The sequence below is a fragment of the Marmota marmota genome, unplaced genomic scaffold (genome assembly GCF_001458135.2).
Source record: "Marmota marmota marmota unplaced genomic scaffold, marMar, whole genome shotgun sequence".
In the NCBI taxonomy this organism is placed as follows: domain Eukaryota; kingdom Metazoa; phylum Chordata; class Mammalia; order Rodentia; family Sciuridae; genus Marmota; species Marmota marmota.
Window position 1 is genome coordinate 59,936,997 of NW_025999842.1, and position 20,825 is coordinate 59,957,821.

General features: G+C 37.6%; 1 protein-coding gene across 1 annotated transcript in view; it reads left to right on the forward strand.

Moving 5' to 3' along the window:
- Utrn (utrophin) overlaps positions 1-18,324 on the forward strand; it is a 515,860-nt gene extending 497,536 nt beyond the window's left edge. Inside the window, exons 70-75 of the mRNA XM_048800520.1 lie at positions 2,990-3,148; positions 3,531-3,771; positions 6,543-6,651; positions 7,894-7,986; positions 12,791-12,813; positions 16,246-18,324. Coding sequence (XP_048656477.1) covers positions 2,990-3,148; positions 3,531-3,771; positions 6,543-6,651; positions 7,894-7,986; positions 12,791-12,813; positions 16,246-16,254 — 634 coding nt within the window. The 3' untranslated portion in view covers positions 16,255-18,324. The remainder of the gene's footprint in view (positions 1-2,989; positions 3,149-3,530; positions 3,772-6,542; positions 6,652-7,893; positions 7,987-12,790; positions 12,814-16,245) is intronic.
- Positions 18,325-20,825: the final 2,501 nt, after the last annotated feature.

Sequence of the window (20,825 nt, forward strand, 5' to 3'; positions counted from 1 at the left end):
TTTTTTTTTTTTTTTTTTTTTTTTTTTTTTTTTTTTTTTTTGGATGCTCCATCTCTTTAGTTTCTGTGCTCAGGTCTCTTTTAACCTGAGACATATTAACAAAATCATGTTCTACTGTGCTCTTCCTTTACAGTTACTTAATTTTATACCCACTATATCTTTGTGCCTTGTTCATTGGTCCTGTCAGTATGTTCGTCGTACACCTTTAATCCTCCCTCACTGTTTCTCTCTCCATATGAAGTAAGTGGTGTGCCTCCACCCACGCATGGCTTATGATCCATAGCAGCTAAGTGGCGGCTCAGGGTGTGGATTTGTTCTTCTCATCCCCTGCTTCTGCCTCTTTGTAAATGGTTAGGGTGTTGGCCCTTTGCTTCCCATCAGGAGAATGCACTCTTCTCCCAGGCCTCCCCACCAGGTTTCTGTCCCACTACATGGACAGCCTGGGAGCCTTGGACCTGGTTTCAAGTACTACTCCTCTGCAGTGGTGGTAGATCCATTTTCTCTCTCTAAACCTGGAAACAAATATGTGATTCTTGTAGCAGCTCCTTCATCTATGTCCCAGTGATGTTCTGCTTTCTCAGGAAAAGAAATCAAAGAGTGATATCTTGTCTGACTTTAGCCCTTATCACCCTCTTTTGATTTTTTTTTTCTTTACTGGGGATTGAATCCCCAACCTTATGCAATGCTAGATAAGCAACATACCACTTGGCTACATCCTCAATTCCTTAAAATTCATTTGATGGAAGCTGGGCACAGTGACTCATGCCTGTAATCCCAGCAGCTTGGGAGACCGAGGCAGGAGGATCACCAAGTTTAAAGCCAGTGTTAGCAACTTAGTGAGGCCCTAAGTAACTTAGTAAGACTCTGTCTCAAAAAAGGGCTGGGGATGTGGCTCAGTGGTTAAGCGCCCCAGGGTTCAATACGTGGCACCAAAAAAATAATAATATTAATTAATTAGTTAATTAATTAGGGCTGGGGATGTGGCTCAAGTGGTAATGCACTCACCTGGCATGTGTGGGGCACTGGGTTCAATCCTCAGCACCACATAAAATAAAATAAAGATGTTGTGTCCGCCGAAAACTGAAAAATAAATATTAAAAAATTCTCTCTCTCTTCTCTCTCTTTCTCTCTCGCTCTCTCTCTCTTTAAAACAATTAATTAATTAATTAATTTGATTGAGGGATGGAAGATTAGGTGGTATGTATGTTTATATTATGGTCTTAACCAAAGTGTATAACCTTTATTTAAAAAATATATATACATACACACACACACACACACACGCACACATACATGTACATATATATAGCTATAGTTTATGTGTGCATGTGTGTAGAGGGGTAAAGGAAGGGATAGAAGAGTGAGATGGAAGCAAAATACACCACCATGTGGCTTGTACAAGATCTTTTTTAAAAATTTATTTATTTTAATTAGGTATGAGAGCAGAATGCATTTTGATTCATTGTACATAATTGCAACAGAACTTTGCATTTCTCTGATTGTACACAATGCAGTGTCGCACCATAAGTGCAGTCATACATGTACCTAGGGTAATAATGTCCATTTCATTCCACCATCTTTCCTGCCCCCACATGTCGTGCAAGCTCTTGAAAGCTGCTTGGTGAGCAAAGCCCTCACATTCCTTCCTGGCTTCCTTGCTGCCCTCTGATCCCTATGATCTCTGTGCTTAGAAGGAGGTCACAGCTTTTTAAAGAACTCACTGACCACAGATATAATTTGAGTCCCTTCTTCATCAAAATAAACTGCAAGATTCAGAGGGCTGGATTTTCATATCAAACTCAAAAAGAATCAGAGCACTTGCTGCACGTCAGCTCACTAATCAGCTCAAGAGCATGAGTAATTTCAAGGCCCCGGAGAAGCAAAGAAAGGCCGAGCTCCCAGCACCCGGTTCTTCCTGGCTGTCTTACGATATGGTCTGTCCACAGAGTGACAGAGGAGGTTGCTAAGAGATACGTGTATCCACATCACTTACACAGAAGGATCCAGTGACAGAATTGCTCCATTTTATACTCTGATAGCTACATAACTTACATGAGGTTGTCCAGAAGCAATATCTTACAATAGATTCTAGGACTTATTTAGAAAATAACTTGTTTAGCAGAGCAGGTACAGTCTGCCAAAGGCCTTCTCCATTAGCAGTAGCCAGGAGATCTGGTATTCACACCTTTACAAGAAGATCAGACTGCATCTTCCTCATGCAGGAGAAGAGATTCCAGGTTTTCCTTCCCACAATTGGATCAACTTTGTCTACTCTGTGATGCTTCTGCTTATGTCGATTGCTATTCCTCTCCGCTATTGATAGGTCTAGTTCATGAGACAAGTAGTCAGGTAAATGAGAGAATTCCAGGGAATTCAATTTAGTCAATGTTTTAATGTAGAATGATTGATCCTAAAAGTTACCTACTGATAATACCAAGTAAAATATCTACAATTATCACTTGTGCTTAATTACCTAAATAAGAGACTGTAAGGATGGTAAACCCTATTCTGTGAATTATAAAGTGTTTCAAAATTGCTTACAATGAAATGTAAATGCTGAAGATAGGGCCGTCAGTTTAGTGTATGTCAGTGGTCTTTTAATCTGTTCTTTTGACATTTGGGGAGTGATTTTGCCCATTATATTCTTTAAGTGTTTCATGTTAACTCTTTAAGCCTTACTTTTATTAACATTTAAACCTTATTTATATTAACTGTCATGCCTTATTTTTTCTGCTGAGCACAATCTTTATTCTGAGATTCATGGGAAATCACTCTTAGACTAAGACAAGCATGAAATGTCACTGTGCATCATACATTTGCACTGGTAATGACTGTCTTGCTTGAGTTCTAAAAGGGAGGCTGTGCAGCACAACTACACAGGGGCTCGGCCCAGCCACGAACCTGGGCATCATCATTTCTACTTCCTGTTTGTCCAGAGACGTCGCCATTCCAACACAAGCTTTTGTGTCTGTGCCCCTTGTTTTGCTAGGGAGGACGAGCATGCCCTCATCCAGCAGTACTGCCAGACTCTCGGTGGGGAGTCCCCGGTGAGCCAGCCTCAGAGTCCAGCTCAGATCCTGAAGTCTGTGGAAAGGGAAGAACGTGGAGAACTGGAGCGAATCATTGCTGACTTAGAGGAGGAACAAAGGTTTGCTAGACTCAGGAGAAGAAAACTTATCACTCTTTCTTTCATGTCGATATCAGGGTGTTCCCTGCCCATCTTCTTTTCAGAACGATTGTTCAAAATGTCACAGTGGAATCAAGGTCTTAGAGGACATTGACCCATTGGGATGGGGCAGCAGAGCTGGCAGTGCTTGACATTGATGATGTCTGTTACCATACTAGCTTAAAGCTACTGTTTCCTTCATGCTTCCGGATCTTACTGCTGATACAAGTCTTTACATAGAGGAAATAGTAGCACAAGCTAAATTTGGAGCCCGTAGACAGTGTGGGAGATTACTATTTGGGAGATTACTATTGCACCCAATAGTAATTTCAGTGTTTTCCTTTTTTTTTTTTTTCTGGATTAGAAACCTGCAGGTGGAATATGAGCAGCTGAAGGACCAACACCTGAGAAGGGGGCTTCCTGTTGGCTCACCTCCAGACTCGATTGCATCTCCTCACCACACGTCTGAGGATTCAGAACTTATAGCAGAAGCAAAACTCCTTAGGCAGCACAAAGGTCGGCTGGAAGCTAGGATGCAGATTTTAGAGGATCACAACAAACAGCTGGAGTCTCAGCTGCACCGCCTTCGACAGCTGCTGGAGCAGGTAGGGTGTGCTGAATCCAGCGCCACAACCCCTGTGACACCTGTCCACCTCCCAGAGGTCTGGGCCTGACACCAGTAGACGTAGAGGTCCACCTTCAATTTCTTACTTCCATAGTTAATTTAATTTGGACAGGCTTAGGAATCCCTTTGTGTGTACACATTAAATCCTTACTGGCACAGAAAAATGTGTTTTCCCAGTTTACAGTGGAATCTCATTTTTCTTTAGCACGGAAGTCTTATCTCAGCTCAAAATAGTTTAATAGAAAAGATCCCATGGCATACATTTGCCTACTACATTGCATATGGGAAGCATCTGTGGAGATTAAAGGACAGCAAGTGACCTGAATCTGCATTCTAAAGCTTTCTTCCACCAGCCAAGAATGCGTACTACAAAAATCACTATTTTCTATTTCCAAGAAATTGAGTAACAGATGGTTATTAATTTGCTACTATTATTTTCTAACACTGGTCCATGTTTTATGGCAGTTGCTTGCAAACTTTTATGACAATAAGAAATACAATTTGCATTGTGATGAAAACATATATGTTTGGTGAATACAAAATAATACTTCCCTTTATAGAGAAATGTATCTCTTAATTTTCTATTCTTTTTCCTTTTCTTCTTCCTTTCCTTCCTCCCTCTCTGTCTTCTTTTCCTCCTTCCTCCCTGCCTGTCTGCTTTCCTCTCATCCTTCTTTGCTGCTGTTTCTTCATTTTTTTTTTTTTTTACTTCTCTTGTTTTTCTTTCTTAATGCTGGTCAGACCCTACTAAATCAATTTTATATCTCATTAATGGGTAATAGCTTGCAGTTTTGAAGACAACAACAAGATAGTATCCTATATTACAATTGTATATAACAAAACACATCCTATACAAAGACACAGCATACTGCAGAGCGTCCAGTACTCATTACATGTTGGTTTAAAGAGCAGGAATCATGACACAGGACGAGCAATGAAGATGCCTTGACAGTGGTTGCATAGAGGGTAGAATCCCGGTGCAGGGCCAGGAACTCCTTGCTTGAAGAATCTCTGACATCAACAGACATGTCCTCTTTGGCCTTTTTTCTTGCTTAGGCAGTGTCGAGCTCCTTGGTAATGGAATAAGGATGATTTTCTCCAGAAATGATTTGTGGCATCAAAACCAAAACAACTTTCTCGCTAGTGATTTGCTCAAATTTTAGGAAACTATCTTGTCACAGTTGCTCTCAGTGTCTTTTTAACTTGTCAGAATCAGTCAAAACATTATAATTTCTGCATTACCTACATAGTGGGCCACAGATCTCTCCTTATAGTTTGACCGTATGCCTTTTTCTCCTTCCTATCATCATCTCAGAATTTTTGTAGCACTGCTTTGTGGAAGGTTTAGCTCAGGGCTTCCAAATTCTGCATCTTTTGAAAACAACTTCCCCCCAAGAGTGACCCAAGACCTAGCTTTCTGATAACACTTCAAGAATGCTCAATTCTTTCCTCGGTGCCAGTCACATACACTGAAAAGATGCCATTGCTTATACCCTGGACTGGAAGTTTCTAAATGGTGCCTGAGAAAAGGATGAGTTTGCTCATGTGATCTCTCACTTAGAAAATGAGTGTCAATGTTGACAGCCTAGTGCATATGCAGAATCATTGCGGAAGACACCTTTATCAGCTATGGCTTGTAGAGGCTTATAGAGACCTAACGGCTCTTATGCTCCTGCTTTGCTCCCTCCAATTCCTCCATCCCATTAGGCAGAGCTGCCTAATGGCTCATGTGCCTCAGGAATTGCACAGTAATGTGTTTGAAGATAACTAATATCTAAATGACTCTGAATATCCCAGATTGTGGAATCCCTATCCCTTGTTAATGATTTAGCATGAATGTCAGAAGTAGATGGGAAAATTTAACTCTGATAATAAAAACAAGCAAAACTATCAGACTTCAGCTAATATAGATTTAATGGGAAAATCTATAACAAAACAATTATAACTTCTGCATTCTGTATACAAGGAATTTTGTTTTCTAATTTGACCACATACTCATCAACATACCAATGACCATTTTAAAGATTTGGGTAAGAATGCATTTAAGAAGTATCTGCTAGGTGTTAGAATGTTCCTGTCACTTTAGAAATACTCATTCATCAACCCCTCAGATTCCTATGACATGGGCACCTGTTGCCATTTTTATAAATTTATTTATAATATTATAATATTTTATAATATTTTCATAAATATTTTATAAAATTTATTTTTATAAATAAAAAATCCAAGGCACAACAAATTGTTTAATTTGCCCAGAATTAAACTGCTTCTGAATGGCAGAGTTAGAATTTGAATTTAAGCCAAATGACCCAAAATCCTGCTCTTATCCACTCTCTCCAATATTGCCTTTAAATCTGAACTAATTCTGTAATTAAATACATTTACTGTATTATAAGCCCCCAGTGCTAATATTTAAAAGATGAGAGAAACATGCTTCTAAGTTCACTTGTTCAATATAAAAATAATGGAAAAATGAAGAGATGAAAATGACATTGGTAAATGAATCCCTCAGTGTATCCAAGTGAGCTCTTGAAGTTGCCACACAGAAGGGAAGGACCACTTGTATTTCTCCCTAGTGAAGTACTAGGGTGCCCACAAGCTGGTGCTAAGAGCTATTTGAAAATGCCTGAAGGCAAAGACCTGCATCTGATTTAATTAACCAGGATGAGGGAGGGAACATTGAAAAGGAACTGCTTTCCTTCAGGGTTATTTGAATCCTGTCTCTACTCTAACCAATTCATATGATTCCAGCCTGAATCCGATTCCCGAATCAATGGCGTCTCCCCCTGGGCTTCACCTCAGCATTCTGCACTGAGCTACTCACTTGACCCTGACCCAGGCCCACAGTTTCATCAGGCAGGTCAGTACCCCTAAGGCACTGCTACATCCCCAATCTGCTTTGTATTTGGCCATTTGTTTGGTTTTCATTTCAAAGAGCCTTAGAGCATAAATGTGTATTCTCTTTGGTCTTAAATGAGCGCAAATCCATTTTAACAACATCAAAAGGCAAACATTTTAGAATAGTAATAAGTCATAATTTGCTTGTTTATATATTTTATAGGAGTGGATTGAATTTTGGTGAAAGATGAAAAAAAATCCCTTTTGGAATGAGCAGGAAATTAACTTTTTTTATTTGCTTCAAGACTTATTTTTTTTTTAAAGTTGTCATATCTCTTTAATTTTCATAGTTTTTACACTTTCAAAACATATTACCCCAAACTGTAGGTTTCTCTGCCCAGGTCTGGGAACTCATTTAAATCTTTATATATCTCGTGCTTGTAAAAATTACCTCTCCTTCCCTCTGAGGCAGAGGTCCCACCAAGACCATCACTGGTCACAGGGAGACCTGTCACTAACGCTAGGAAGGACCTTCTAGGCATTTAAGAATGACATTTTGTTGTCAAGTTCTACGGTTCTACTGAAGACTATATACTGTATCAAATTAATTTATCTGTAAGATAAATTTTGGTACATTAATCAGAAGAAAAATTAAAATTAATATCAGTTTAATATTGTCTTAAGTAACTAATGAGACTTGATTATTAAAAAATTAAATTAAAAATATATAATATATATGTGTATACACACACACACACACACACACACACATATATATATATATATATATATATTTAGTTGTAGGTGGACACAATACCTTTATATTATTTTTATGTGGTGCTGAGGATCAAACGCAGTGCCTCACATGTGAGCTCTCTACCAATGAGCCCCAGCCCCAGCCCCAGCCCCTATATGGGTCTTTTTTTTTGGATAAAAACATACTTGCAGTACAAAATAATGGATTTCCAACTAAGACATTGAGAATAGATGATTACATTACTTATTTTCAGTCTTATGTTTTACCATAGTGCATGGATCGTTTGGACACAAGCATCTAATACATTTTAATTATATAAAATCATATTACCAACAATTGAATATTAAAAATGTTTTTTGATATTTCCTCTGAAATTGTCTTTTCAATGAGAAGTCATTTCCCATTGATGTTTTGAGGCCGGTCATAGAATTTTCTCCTGATGTTGAGTGTTGGTGGGAGTCTGGGCACTGAATTCAGAAGTTCTGTTCTTTCTGTGTGCTGTTGCAGCAGCAGAGGACCTGCTAGTCCCACCCCAGGACACCAACACGGACCTCACGGAGGTCATGGAGCAGATCAACAACACTTTTCCATCCTGCTGCCGTGAGTATGAAAGATCACGGCACTGCTGCGTGCTATGTCCCACCCTTTCGTTTTCTGCAAGCAGCCCCTTGTCTTCTTGGGTAGGGTAGCAAAAGCTCATGTTAGAAACAGGATTGAATATTATTTGAAATTAAGGCAAACATTTACACATATTGATAAAGAAAAAAAGCTCAGCCTCGACACCATCACGTCACGGGGGTACAGTGACAACACAGGCCCACTCTGAGATTTTTTTTTCCATATGTCTTGTGAGTGATAAAAGGAAGGCAAATAAAATAATGTCTGATTTTAAGAAGAAATGATTCTCGTCAGTGCAAGCTATCATAAGAAACTTGTTTTACTTCAAAGGAGAGCTTTAGCAGCATGCCAAACAAGGCATGAAAATAGCCTTTCTAATGTAATTCCCTCTTTTCTTCAGATATTGCTGTCAGATGTCATCGGATTCTGGTATATAAAGGGATTATTTTCAGAGTTTTTTTTTCAGTTACTTTCTTTTTTCATGGGATAAAATAATCATTTTGTTAAGGCCAAATGATTTAAAGCATCACAGATTATGGCTTTGTGAATTTTCTATATGAACAACCAAGAACCAGAAAATCACCAAATAAAACAATCCAAATCCAAGGGGAAATTTTATAATGATTCTAAGTTATTGATTTTTTTTCCAATTTTTATCTTTGGCATCTTGCCACCTTGCAATTTCTGCTGAGTTCTCACCTAAAGAACCTCTGTGATTTCAAAAGAAACAGTCTACTTGTGTTTGTGTGTGTGTGTGCACGCGCACATGTACACCCACGCATGTGCACGCTACTTAGTGCCACACGTAATTTTAAATAATCTTCTAAAGAGTACAGAAATATTATCTGTAATTTCAGGGTGAAATCCTCTCACACTGATTTTAAAACAAGACAGCCACTAAAGTAAGATTTTACATGAAGCACAGCTTCCCATCTCACCCTTTTCTAAAATCTCCTTAGAAAATAACTAAACGAAGAAAAAGATACTATCAATTATCAATATTGTGGGTAAATAAGATATATTGTCTTCATTAAAAGTTTTTCTTTCATTTTCCACTACTCTGTAGTTTAAAAAAATGCCATCATTAGCAAGATGTAAAGACAACTATTTAAAATATATTCTCTGAATTTTCAAGAGTGTTAGCCTAAAGGGAATATTATCAGTTCCACAAGTGCATAACTTTTTATTTATATTTACACGTCATTTCCCAGGTGTTTATTTGTAATTTTATTATTTTTCTTCTCAATATTTGCAGACTCATACTTACAGTGTGTCAGTCGCCACATTTTCTGCCCCAAACATGTGCACACACAACACATGCACACACCCAAGTGTGTGTGCACATCATCGAACACCTATATACATATACACACAATGCTCATGTGCGCATACACATACACACACACTTTTGACTCTTATACAGTCTCATAACAGCTTAAGAGTCAGGCTGTTAGATTGTTGTTTATTTTCTAGGCTATATAGCCATCACAATAGATTAACAGATAAAATCCTTTAAGTTAATTATAATTCAAGGTTGAATTTTATTTTAGAGGTTTTGGTTGTGAGTCGTATATGATTTAATGGCTACATGAAACCTCATCATACTTTTTGGTAAGAGTTTCAACATTAAATTTCTAAAGGATATTACTTTTTAGTTCAGCTTACACCAAAAGATGTTAATAATTAAAGAAAAAATCTACAAATCAAATTCTGCCTAGAAGTTTTTCTTTTTTAATGCCATGGTGGACATTTTTTTTTTAATTGTTGGTTGTTCAAAACATTACATAGTTCTTGATATATCATCTTTNTGATTTTTTTAGCCAGTTTCATTTTCTAAAGCAGTTACTCTGAACTGCAGTTACTCTGAACTGTGGATTGTGTAAAAGATTGATCAATGTCATACTCCAAACAATATAACTAAAATTACATATATAATTATAGAGCAAAAAATGAGTTTTAAGAGGTAAATGTGTTCATTTCATGTTATGACCCCCCCCACACACCCTGCCATTTAAAGACATGCCTAAAATTCCTTTTGGTTGACAAGGTAATCAGCTGGATATTGGTTCCTGAAAAGAGTGTTTATCTTTAAGGTAACCACTTCAGAGGCTAACCCTGTCCTTTGCATGGGTAGCTCTTCCCCTGAGTTCTTCTCCGTGGTTAGAAGTATTGTCTGGATCCCTGAGATTCCTCAATGGGGAGCTGGTTCCATGTCCCCCTCATCTTATGTTTGCATACCCACAGATATCTATGATTTTTATAGCTTTCCAAAAATCATTTCTGTGAATGATGAATGGTACCAGGCATGTGTTATTTTGCGGAATTCAATTACCTCTCACATAAGAAATGATCAAAAGTGTAATTTTAGAGTCCTTTGAAATTCAGATTTTTGTTTTGTTTTTTGGCTTCTGTAAGTCATGCTGTTAGTTTGGGTTTAGTTTGATCTTCTTGGTATTTATATTTTGCTTTGACAGTATAAAAAATCTTCAAGACAGACAACTTCCTATTAAAAAAGTCTCAATTGACTGATTTCTAAAATTGATTATATGTTTTAAAATTTTTCCTAAAGTTATTGTGTATTTTTAAATTAGAGGATTAATTTGCATGTGACATAGAATTGGTAACTTGTTACATGTTTCTGAATTGAAAGAATATGTGACTGATTACATTTTCTAACTGGAAAGATTTAGTTGACATTTTCCCAGATGGTATGCAGAAGATTCTGTAGGATCCATTTGTTCTAGTGCCCCTTTTAAGTTGCTCAGCTAGCAAATATTTTAATAAGGCTTCACAATTCCCTGAGCTTACTGACCACCTTTGGAGCATTTATCTAAACAAATCGTATTGGCACTCTCCCAATGCCAAACCAATCTCTTGAGCCCCTGTAACTAATGAGAACTTTAAAATTGCTTGTCACCAGCAAGCGATGAATTGATCTGCATGTTAATCTTGGCTTTTGATCCTTAGTGGATTAAAAACTAGCATGACCACAAATGAATTTCTTCTCCTGGCAATGTTAGAATTAAAATGAAGCTCTGTATTCATAAATCCTAATTGCATGGATTGCTTATATTAACATGACTTTTTTTAAAAAAACATGTCTACTTTAGAATTCCTCTGTTTTCAATAAATATCCCAATTGGTCATGATGGCATTCTTGAATTATACCCTTTTAAAAATCTTAAAATTGCATAGTTTCTGAGTAGAAAGGAAAGCATTGCCTTCTCTTCCTGGCAAAAGAGTTAATGAAGTGAATTTAATTGTGCTGCCAATTAATATACATGCTAAAATTTCCACTGACTGCTCTACCCATTTCTTTTTTAGTGTAAAATATATTGCCACTTTTTTTTCTTTTATGTCCTTCATAGGTATGGGATACTTGTAGTAAGCTGAGTAATTTTGCTGATGGACCAAAAATACTTTTAAGGTTATTGTTAATTTACCAGCAGATTTCCCTTGTGAATCACCTGTATTTGTTAAAATTGAGTGACATTTATTAAAGACTCAAAACCTACTAAAATGGAATTTCCTAATTTTCTTCTGAAATACATTAGTAAGATTTGTGCAGGGAAGTATCTATGGCCTTTTATTTGATAAAAAAGCTATAGGGTTAAAAGTATTGATTTGGAACACAATGGGATGTACTTCTGTCTAGGGTATGCTATTCGTTACATACAAGAAAAGCATAACTGTTTCTTTTAGAGAGAGTGTATAAATGCAACAGGTACTTGGAATCCACTTCTTTTCTCTTAGATATAACTTGCATATCTGATAGGGAGATTTGCTGTAGCCTGATTCTTGCCCCAATAGGGGAGTTCACACTTTCCTTCCAGGCATCATAGGGAGGTTATTACAAAAGCACTGGCACCCAGACTGTGGTCACTGATGTCTTCTCCACCCTCTGCCACCCTGCAGAGGAAAATGAGAGTCAGCATTCTAGATGACTAGGTTGGCTCCTTTTGGACCAAGAACATAGGTTGCCATTACAGGGGACTGGAACTCCTCCTTTTTACCCCTGTGTTGAACATGATTGTGCAGCAAAAGGGGATTGAAACATCTGAGACCTTGAAAAAGTAATTTGGTAGTGGCTGCCCTCACAAAGCCCACTGGATCCGACAAGCTTCACTGTTGTAGCTTCAGAACAAAGAGGAAAGTGAGCTATCTGGAGGCAGAGTTTAATTAGATGCCCCATTCTAACTTCTGCAGTGCTCTCAACTAGGCCTATCCTAGGCATTAATCCAAGTGTCCAGAAAGCTGGCAAGGAGTGGGCTAGTCCTTTCTTTGACACAAGCACATAGCCACCCTCTTCCCATAATTTCCAAGAGAGAGTCAGCTAAGGGTGGCAGAAACCAGACCCCATTGATTCCAAGTGGTCCGTTGGTCACAATTTATACTGTTCAACAAAATATGCTGAATTTGTCTGTTCTGATACATAAACCAAATTCATGATGTGATTTAAATAGAAAGCTTAGAGATTTTTTTTGCAATGTGCTCACTGAATGCTTTAGTGCATATTTATTTGAGAGAGCTTACATATGTTTTGCCTGGTTTGGGTGGGCTTTTTATTTCAAGTCACATGGGATATGAGAAACTAGGAGCTATCCCTTTTTAGAGCATTTGGGGTGAGGGAAGCTTGGTCCTTATTCTCCTATTAGTATCTATTAACAGTTGAACCGTTATCCCACTCTGAGTGGTATATGCCACACATTTGATGCATGAAAGCTGGAAGCAATAAAGCAAAAATAGGGCCTTTGACTGATTTCTTTTGTTTTGTTTTTTTTTCCAGCAAATGTCCCCAGCAGGCCACAGGTAAGAGTTAATGTCTTGATTGGCTCAATTGTTGCTGATCCTAACCCAGAGTAAGCAGATTAGCTACCATTGATTTTAGTCTTACTTCATTCTCCATATAAATACATAAACTTGTTTGGCATTTAAATGCTAGTTGATTCTGTACAATAGTTTGTCAATCTGGAGGGGTCATAAAGGCAGGCTTCCAAGCCAGATTCTACAGATAGCAAAAATACCATGTGTTTGATCTTCTGTGTTCTAATGTCATGTTATATGCTAGTTGGAAGTCACCCTGGGTAGATTTGGCCAACCACTTGTCTCTCATGTCTAGTTTGTACAGAACATTGACTTTAAAAAAGTGACTAGTACCACAACAGTGATACAAATATTATTACTCTGGTGGGAAAAAGTTAGAATTTTTCATTTAAAATATTGTTGCAATTTGTTGGCAGATATAGCTTTATGCCTTGCAGTATTTTTCTTAGCAGGGACTCCTCGTAATAATGTACCACGGGACCACAGTAGATCTTTAGGAAGATTTTTTTCCACGAACTTGTTAATTAGTCTTTTTTCAAAATGGTGAACATTCTGAGTGTCTTATTGGCAGGGGAGCTCCGGTCTTGGCTGGAAGACACTATTCCATGTCACATTGGTGATGGCCATGGGTTTCTTCTGATTGCTTCTATTGTCTTAGTGAATTGAAAACTAGACTTCATCAGGGAGCGAGGCTGGGGAGGTGTCAGAGATGTAAGGAGAGAATGGAGGATGTGCTTGGAGAACACCAGAGCAGATGCCCCCAGAAATAGTGTGACAACCAGGCAGCAGTAGAGGACAGCATCCAAGGTGCCAGTCATGAATTTAACAGGAGGCCAGCCTGCAGCCACATTCCAGTTCATAAACACAGGCACCAGAATTACTGTAGTGTTATATTTAATATTTTAACAAAGTCAAAGTTGGGTCAACCCCATCAAGGAAAGAGGCAAAGTAGTGATTGATGATTGAAATGATTTAAGCAGAACCTTAAGCTCAATGGTGAGAGACATTGAGTCTAGTGTAGGAGAGAGAGAGAGAAAAAAAAAAAAAAAGAGGCAAGGCTGTATGGATCCAAGGATGGATAATGTAGCCATTCTATCTGAAATAAACTGAAAGACTGGTTGTGGTTGTCAGAAGATGGGTTGATGGAAATGTTGGAGGAATGGCATGTTGCGTGAATGGCTAAGAGAAGAAGGGGACAGGATCACTGGAGAAGAGGCGCTCAAAAAAGTGAGAGGTCAGAGTGTTGGCAAAGTCATCTATGCAGGTGTTGAAATCATTGACTTAAAAAGAGGTTCCCGGTGGGTGACAATGAGTCATTCCTTTTTCAAGAAGTGAGGAGGTGATTCCAGGAGCTAGTAGGTGACTGTGTTTTGTATCTGAGATTCAAATGGGTGTTTCTATGGAGAAGAGAAAGAAAGAGGCTAACCCTGAACAGCTTCAGTGAGGCCCAGAAAGACTCTCAGGGCTGTGAAGAGGTGAGAGAAAAGTCATGTGTGACTTTCATGTGTTATATGGAAATCTGTAAGTTTTTGAAGATCCAGATATTGATTAGGCAAGCAGGGAAGGAAAGCATCCAGAGAAGAGGTGGAGGATGAGGGTTTTACTGAATGATGGACATGTGATCCAGGGGCCATGGTGGTGGGGGAGGGGTTCAAGAACTAGGGAGGTAGAACATGGGGACACACTTAGAGGAGTTCATATTTCTCTGTGGAACAGCATGCAGAATGAAAGGGCAACTGGAAATCTGGAATCTGGAGTATGTTACAGTAACCCATTAAGAACAAGGAGAGAGGCTGTGATTAGTCCTTGTGGTCCCAAGGTGCCGGCAAAGCCTGGGTGATGGTGGCCGGGAAGCAGAGAGGGAATAATCTTATAAATCCTCAAGTACTTTACAGTACAGGTGCTCAGACTTTAAAGCCTAAAGTGATCTTAAAGACCTTTTTCTACATTATTTTCAGATTTTAAAAAATTGGGTTTAACCAGGTACACGTGATACATGCCTGTGATCCCAGCAACTCGGGAGGCTGAGGCAGGAGTTGAGTAGTTGAGCAAAACCCTGTCTCAAAATAAAATAAAGAGGGCCAGGTATGTAGCTCATTGATAAAGCTCCATCCCCAGTACCAAGTACCATTAATTAACTAATTAATTAATTAATTAAAAAATAAGAAATTGAGTTTGAAAAGAGCTACATGTACCTGGATAGAGCAAACATATGGCCCCCAGAAGCCCCCTTCCTCCTTTCTCCCTTCCCTCTTCATTCCTTTTTTTTTTCCTTGAATCTTCAGCATTTTCTCTCTTTTCATTTTTCCATTTCTTGGGTCAAGTGGAAATTCATGAAAAGTATGTTTTCACCTGGATAGTTGTGCTAACAATTATATTGCATGGGAGATATTGTCCACTCATCAATAGACACATCCAATTCCCAGGGATAATGATGCATAGAAATGATTTTAAAACTCTGCCAGGCATGGTGGCACATGCCTGTAATCCCAGCGACTCGGGAGGCTGAGGCAGGAGAATTACGAATTCCAAACCAGCCTCAGTAACTCAGTGAGACCCTAAGCAACTCCTCGAGACCCTGTCTCTAAATAAAATATTTTAAAAAGAGCCTGAGGATGTGGCTCAGTGGTTAAGTACCCCTGGGTTCAATCCCCAGTACAAAAAAAAAAAAAAAAAAGATTTAAAAATCCTTTTGACCTATCAATATTAGTATGTAACAGCATGTTCTTTCACAGGTAAAATTGATCTCTCTCCTTCTCTGTCCTCAAAGTTCTTTGAATTTACTTTGGTTGTCACTGATTCCATATCAGAAATGAACGAAGTGTTGTTGAGATACCTTCAAAATACCCTTAAAAGACAACTATTTGACCTTGCCTTGGAAAAGTTGAGCCCACTCCGTTGAGTGTGGTCTGCATTTGTATCCTCTTGCCTGGGACATTTTAAGTTTAATGGCCACCTCTGCACATCCTCAGATTACTCTTCTGCCTTCTCTTTCTCCTTTCTGGATCCCAGCTCACTACTGAGAGGCTGGAGCTGTCAGAATGTCGTCTCCACAGGAGACCTCTCATGACACCAAGAGCTGGGCTGGGTGCTCATTATATACTCACCACTGGTAGCTTCAACAGGAAGAAGCAAGTCTTCTTGATTTCCAGCCTGTGCAAAAGGAAGGGCATCCATACTTCCTTCCATATTAGCTGCAGTAGTGAAAAGGAGACTGGGTGACTTCAGAATGAAAGGGAAGGACCTCACCCCAGAGGGCAGAAGTCACATGAGAGTTAGGGGTGCCCTCTGAACTCAGCAGGAGGAGGTTCCACTAATTCTGAAAGGAATGCTTCTGTTGAAGAGTTGGCAGGTCTTTGCTACCTGGAATACTTGATGCAAACCTTGTTCTGACACTGCCATTTTCCCTTCCCACAGGCAATGTGAAGCATCCATCCAGCCGGCTGACATTTCCTGACTTACAGTATTGCCCTTTTCTGCAAATGCCAATTCCAAGTTCCATTTAATCAGAAGCTCCATGGCTCCTTGACACGTGCTGTTGAGCGCTGACTGTGTGTTCTACTGAAGGAGTAAAACACTTGACTATCCAAAGAGAAAAGGATATTTTGTTTTTATAATAACCATATATTATTGTTTTCTTCTTCCCTTTCTATGCAACTGTAAATTAATGAACAGAGAGATATTTGGAAATAGTAATACATTTGTCACTGATTTGTATAATGTATACAGCATTGGGAAAGTGGGTGGGGGCTTTCTAATATGATACTGTCTTTTTAATAACCATGACAAAATTTGCGTAAGAATTAGAAGACCACTTTACATTTTTACATTCCTTTTGCTGTCCATATTAACCTTGTACAATGACTTCATTTATTTCTTTGACTTTATTACATTATGTTTTGGTTATTTATAATTCATCTGCCACATGACCAAATAGATTTTGTGTATTTTTTCTATAATTTGGCCAAATTAGTGAGTTCATAGACTTAAATTAAATATTTTACATATATATACATATTTAGGTATATGTGTATATATATGTATGTGTATATATATGGATAAGGCAAAAGCTCTGAGTATACTATTGAACTTTATTTGACACCAGACACCTGCTTCTTCAGTAACCACTTGGATAACCACAATAAGAATCCTAAATGGCATGACCATTGGGATTTTTTCCCCTGCTCTTTATGCCTTTGTGTAAGTAAATCTTGATTTCTTTATTTATTTCATGTCCCAATCTATACAATAAGAGAAGACAGCATTATAATAATCTCAGAGAACATTTTACCAAAGGTTATCCATTGAAGCATGTTTTTATTTTGATACAGAAAACAGATGTTGGCACAACATTTTCTAGTCCTGGGATCTTGATTTTCATCATTGAATACATAGCCAGCTATTAGCTATCGTGAGACCAGGACACATCGATGTTGTTAGTTCCCCTTGAAGAAAATTTTGTTGTTTTTTGTATTTTCCAGTCCTTTTACCATTCTTGAAACTCGTTTCTGAAAGCAGACCCAAGACCCAAGTTTAGTGCATGTCTTCTTTTACCTTTTGGGGGAATGAGCAGAAGTGTTACTACCCTTCACTTAATCAGTGCATTTGGGAAGGGTGCTTATCAAAAGCCTGTGTCACTACTTCCAAAGAATAATGAATGAAATGCTCAGTTGTACCCCTGCCTCTGCCTATGAGTACATTCAGTTAGGTATTTGGTTCCTTTTTTTTTTTTTTTTAACATTCAATTAGGTATTGGATTCCTTTTTAAAGAACATTTAATTGATTCATTGTAAACCTGTTACTTAATTACCAAATGTAGAGAAACCAAAAATAAAAATGAGAATAATATGTTTTGATTCAAGCATATGTGCTTTTAAAACATCAGGACATTTTAACTTTGGGTTCTCTTTAACTGGGATCTGGCCAGGAGGAGGCTTAAAGTTAGAAATTGCTATTCTTTTAGAATAGGTTGGGTGGGTTGGGGGGCAAGGGTCTATTTGCAGCATAGATATTTTGAGAAGAAGAAAAATGTTTTATATAAGAGGAAAGCCATGACCACCTTTCTACCTCAGATCCATCTTCCTCCATTGTGTTGGAAATAGCTTTATGCTGTGCAGTCTGCAAAGTCTAGAGCTTTTATCAGGCCATATCATACCCAAGAAAGCACCTATTTAAAGAAAAAATTAAATCCCCTGAACTCAGAACTCCAAGTTGTAGATTTGGTGTTTTCCTTGTTCTTGGAGAAGTCATATGTTAATTTTTTTGCCTGTATTTGTATGCAAAATGTTCTCTATCTGCTATTACAGAAAAGCTACATAAAACACTACATTGTAACCTTCTAAGTAATAGTAAAAAGAAATATATTGCAGTAACAACAATGGGAAATAAGTATATTATTCTTTTGAAATATGTGGTAAAGAATAACTCATAGATTATCATCTAATCTGGTTACATGTTGTATTTTTCATCCTGAATAAAAGTAATTTTAACACAAAATGACTTTGATATTCACTTGTGTTCACTATCAGACTCTGACCCTTGAATGCACATTAATGAAAATAAACTATAGAGTGAGCCTATATGCTGATAAATCTGCATATTTTCTAGAAACTTCTCATATACTCCAGTTCACTCTCCTTTTTTTTTTAAATCTTACTCTGTTGCCTCTTACATATATGTATAATTATGGCATTTTTAATTTCCTTTGTATATCAAAAGTTTATTGATAAGGAAAAATAATGTTGGATATAAAAATATATACATAAAGTTCTCTTGAACCTTCATTTTTATAACTAGATGCTTTTAGCATTCAGTTGGCTACTCTCTCAAATCCTTAAGCTCATCTTTGTACTGGATTTTAACTACTCTAGTAGCAGAGTAATCAGTTTCTGAAGCCATCCAATAGGAAACTGTCAAGAATCGTGTTACTTGAGTCTAAAATTATAAATCTACTCTGAATTTTAAAAAAATCCTTAAATATATGTTAAAATAAATAAAACATGCATTATGATAGACTAATATTTTAAACATTTGCTCTACCACAAAGGAATAGTCACATTAAGAATTTCTAGGAAGCAATTGTCTTCAATAATTTATGGAACGGGTAGTTGGAATAAAAGTTTAAAAAATGAAAAAGTTTTGTTTCTATTAGCTTGTTATACATCACTGAAATTTACACACACACACACACACACACACACACACACACACCACACCCACATATGTGAATGTGGTTTGCTCTTGGATATCCCCCCACTCCAAACACATTCACTGTTTAGTAGACCAACTCTTTCAAAGGCCTTTCTTACTGAGAACAGAATGAAAATCTAATAAACACCATTAAACCTGTAAGGTATGAATAAGGATCTAGAAAAACAAACAAATGACAGTCTTCCCTTAGCTTGGCTTTGTACTTAGTTCAAAAAATACTTATATTTCTAGAAAAACATTATGTATTTTTCTAAAAACCATGTCTTCTAGATGGGCCATGTGTATCAGGCTCTGCTAAACCAGACATGAATATAAAAATTAACAAGAGACAGAAATGTCTGTGGTATCCAAAACATTATTTCCTGAGATCCTTTTTGTATGTTTGTTTCTTTGCTTAATTAATAACTGGAATTTCTGGTTTTTGCTAAAACCAGCCAAGCCATTAACTAATCAGAATGTGACTGCCTTGTAATGGAACTATAAATATCACTTTCTGTCTTCTGAAGGCTCTTTTTGTTTGAGGGTTTGAGGTAAAAACTCTCATTTTTTTTTTTTTTAGAAAGCAGTAATTTGTTCTAGATGGTCACAACTTGTTTGAAATATTTTTAAAAATCTATTCCTTTAATGTATTGAGCAAATACGAACTGATTATTACATTCACTTCTTAACATTCTGTTGATAACAAAAAGAGGAGTCCTATGGAGCAGACACTGTAAATTTCCCTGTGAATGTGAACAGATCCTCATGAGATTAGTTACCCAGTATCAGTTCTCTTCAGGTTTATCACATATAGATTCATTTTTTTTCAAAGCAAAGTACTTAAGAGAAAATCCATGAAAAAGAGCACCAAAATAAAAGCTGCAATTGGCCCTGCCTCATGTAATCTCAATCAGTCTTTGTAGGGGTTAACACAGTTAGGTGCAGGAGTGGTGGTCTTTACATTTCTTTCCTTGGTAGCACTTGAAGTCACATCGAACACCCCCAGGGCATGTTGAATATGAATTTATACAAGCCATCCTAAGACTCTGTCATGTGTGCCTGCTGGTACCCCAACATACCACTAAAGTAATTTATTGAAAAAACAAAGTTGAGTTTATCATTTAAAGCAGTAAAAGAGAACACCATTTGGCAGAGTTGTTTTTTGTTTGTTTATTTTTGTATTTTCTTAGAGGGGAAAGGACTTGGTTAGGTTGCAAAGGGAGATGATACAAGGATTTAGGATCAGTAGGCACAGCAAGCTGAAGATTCTTACACAAGGGTTTTGATGAATCTCAGAGGAACATAATTGTTGGATACTATGTGTTTAGGAATTCATGTTTATATAAATTGGTTTTTCAGAAAGTTTCTGAAATGAATGATAAGGTTGTAATCAAGGCATAAAGATGAAGACAGAGGAATACCAAAGCTATGTTTGTAAAGACAATGGATTTGTGAAGTCATGACAATGCAGACAAAATGGTGTAGATGCTTTTGTTTCTCACTGGCTTCAGTCCTGCTGTTGGGCAGTCCATTAACATCTGGAAGCATGGTCATGGGACATCATGATTGAGTGTTATGTTTTGGGGAGGGGGTCCTTTCTAGTCTCATAGTGTTTTCCCATTTTTTTCTGTGGGATGATTGTGTGTTGGATCATTAGAGGGGCAGCAGCCTCACACAATATGTACAACCCTGGGATCACAGATCTGAGTGTTGCAACCCAGAGAAACACCAGGAAAAGAACTATGACCAGAGTCAGCCAGGAACCATCCAAAATAAACCAGATGAATAGGCTTGAACTTAGAAGGAGT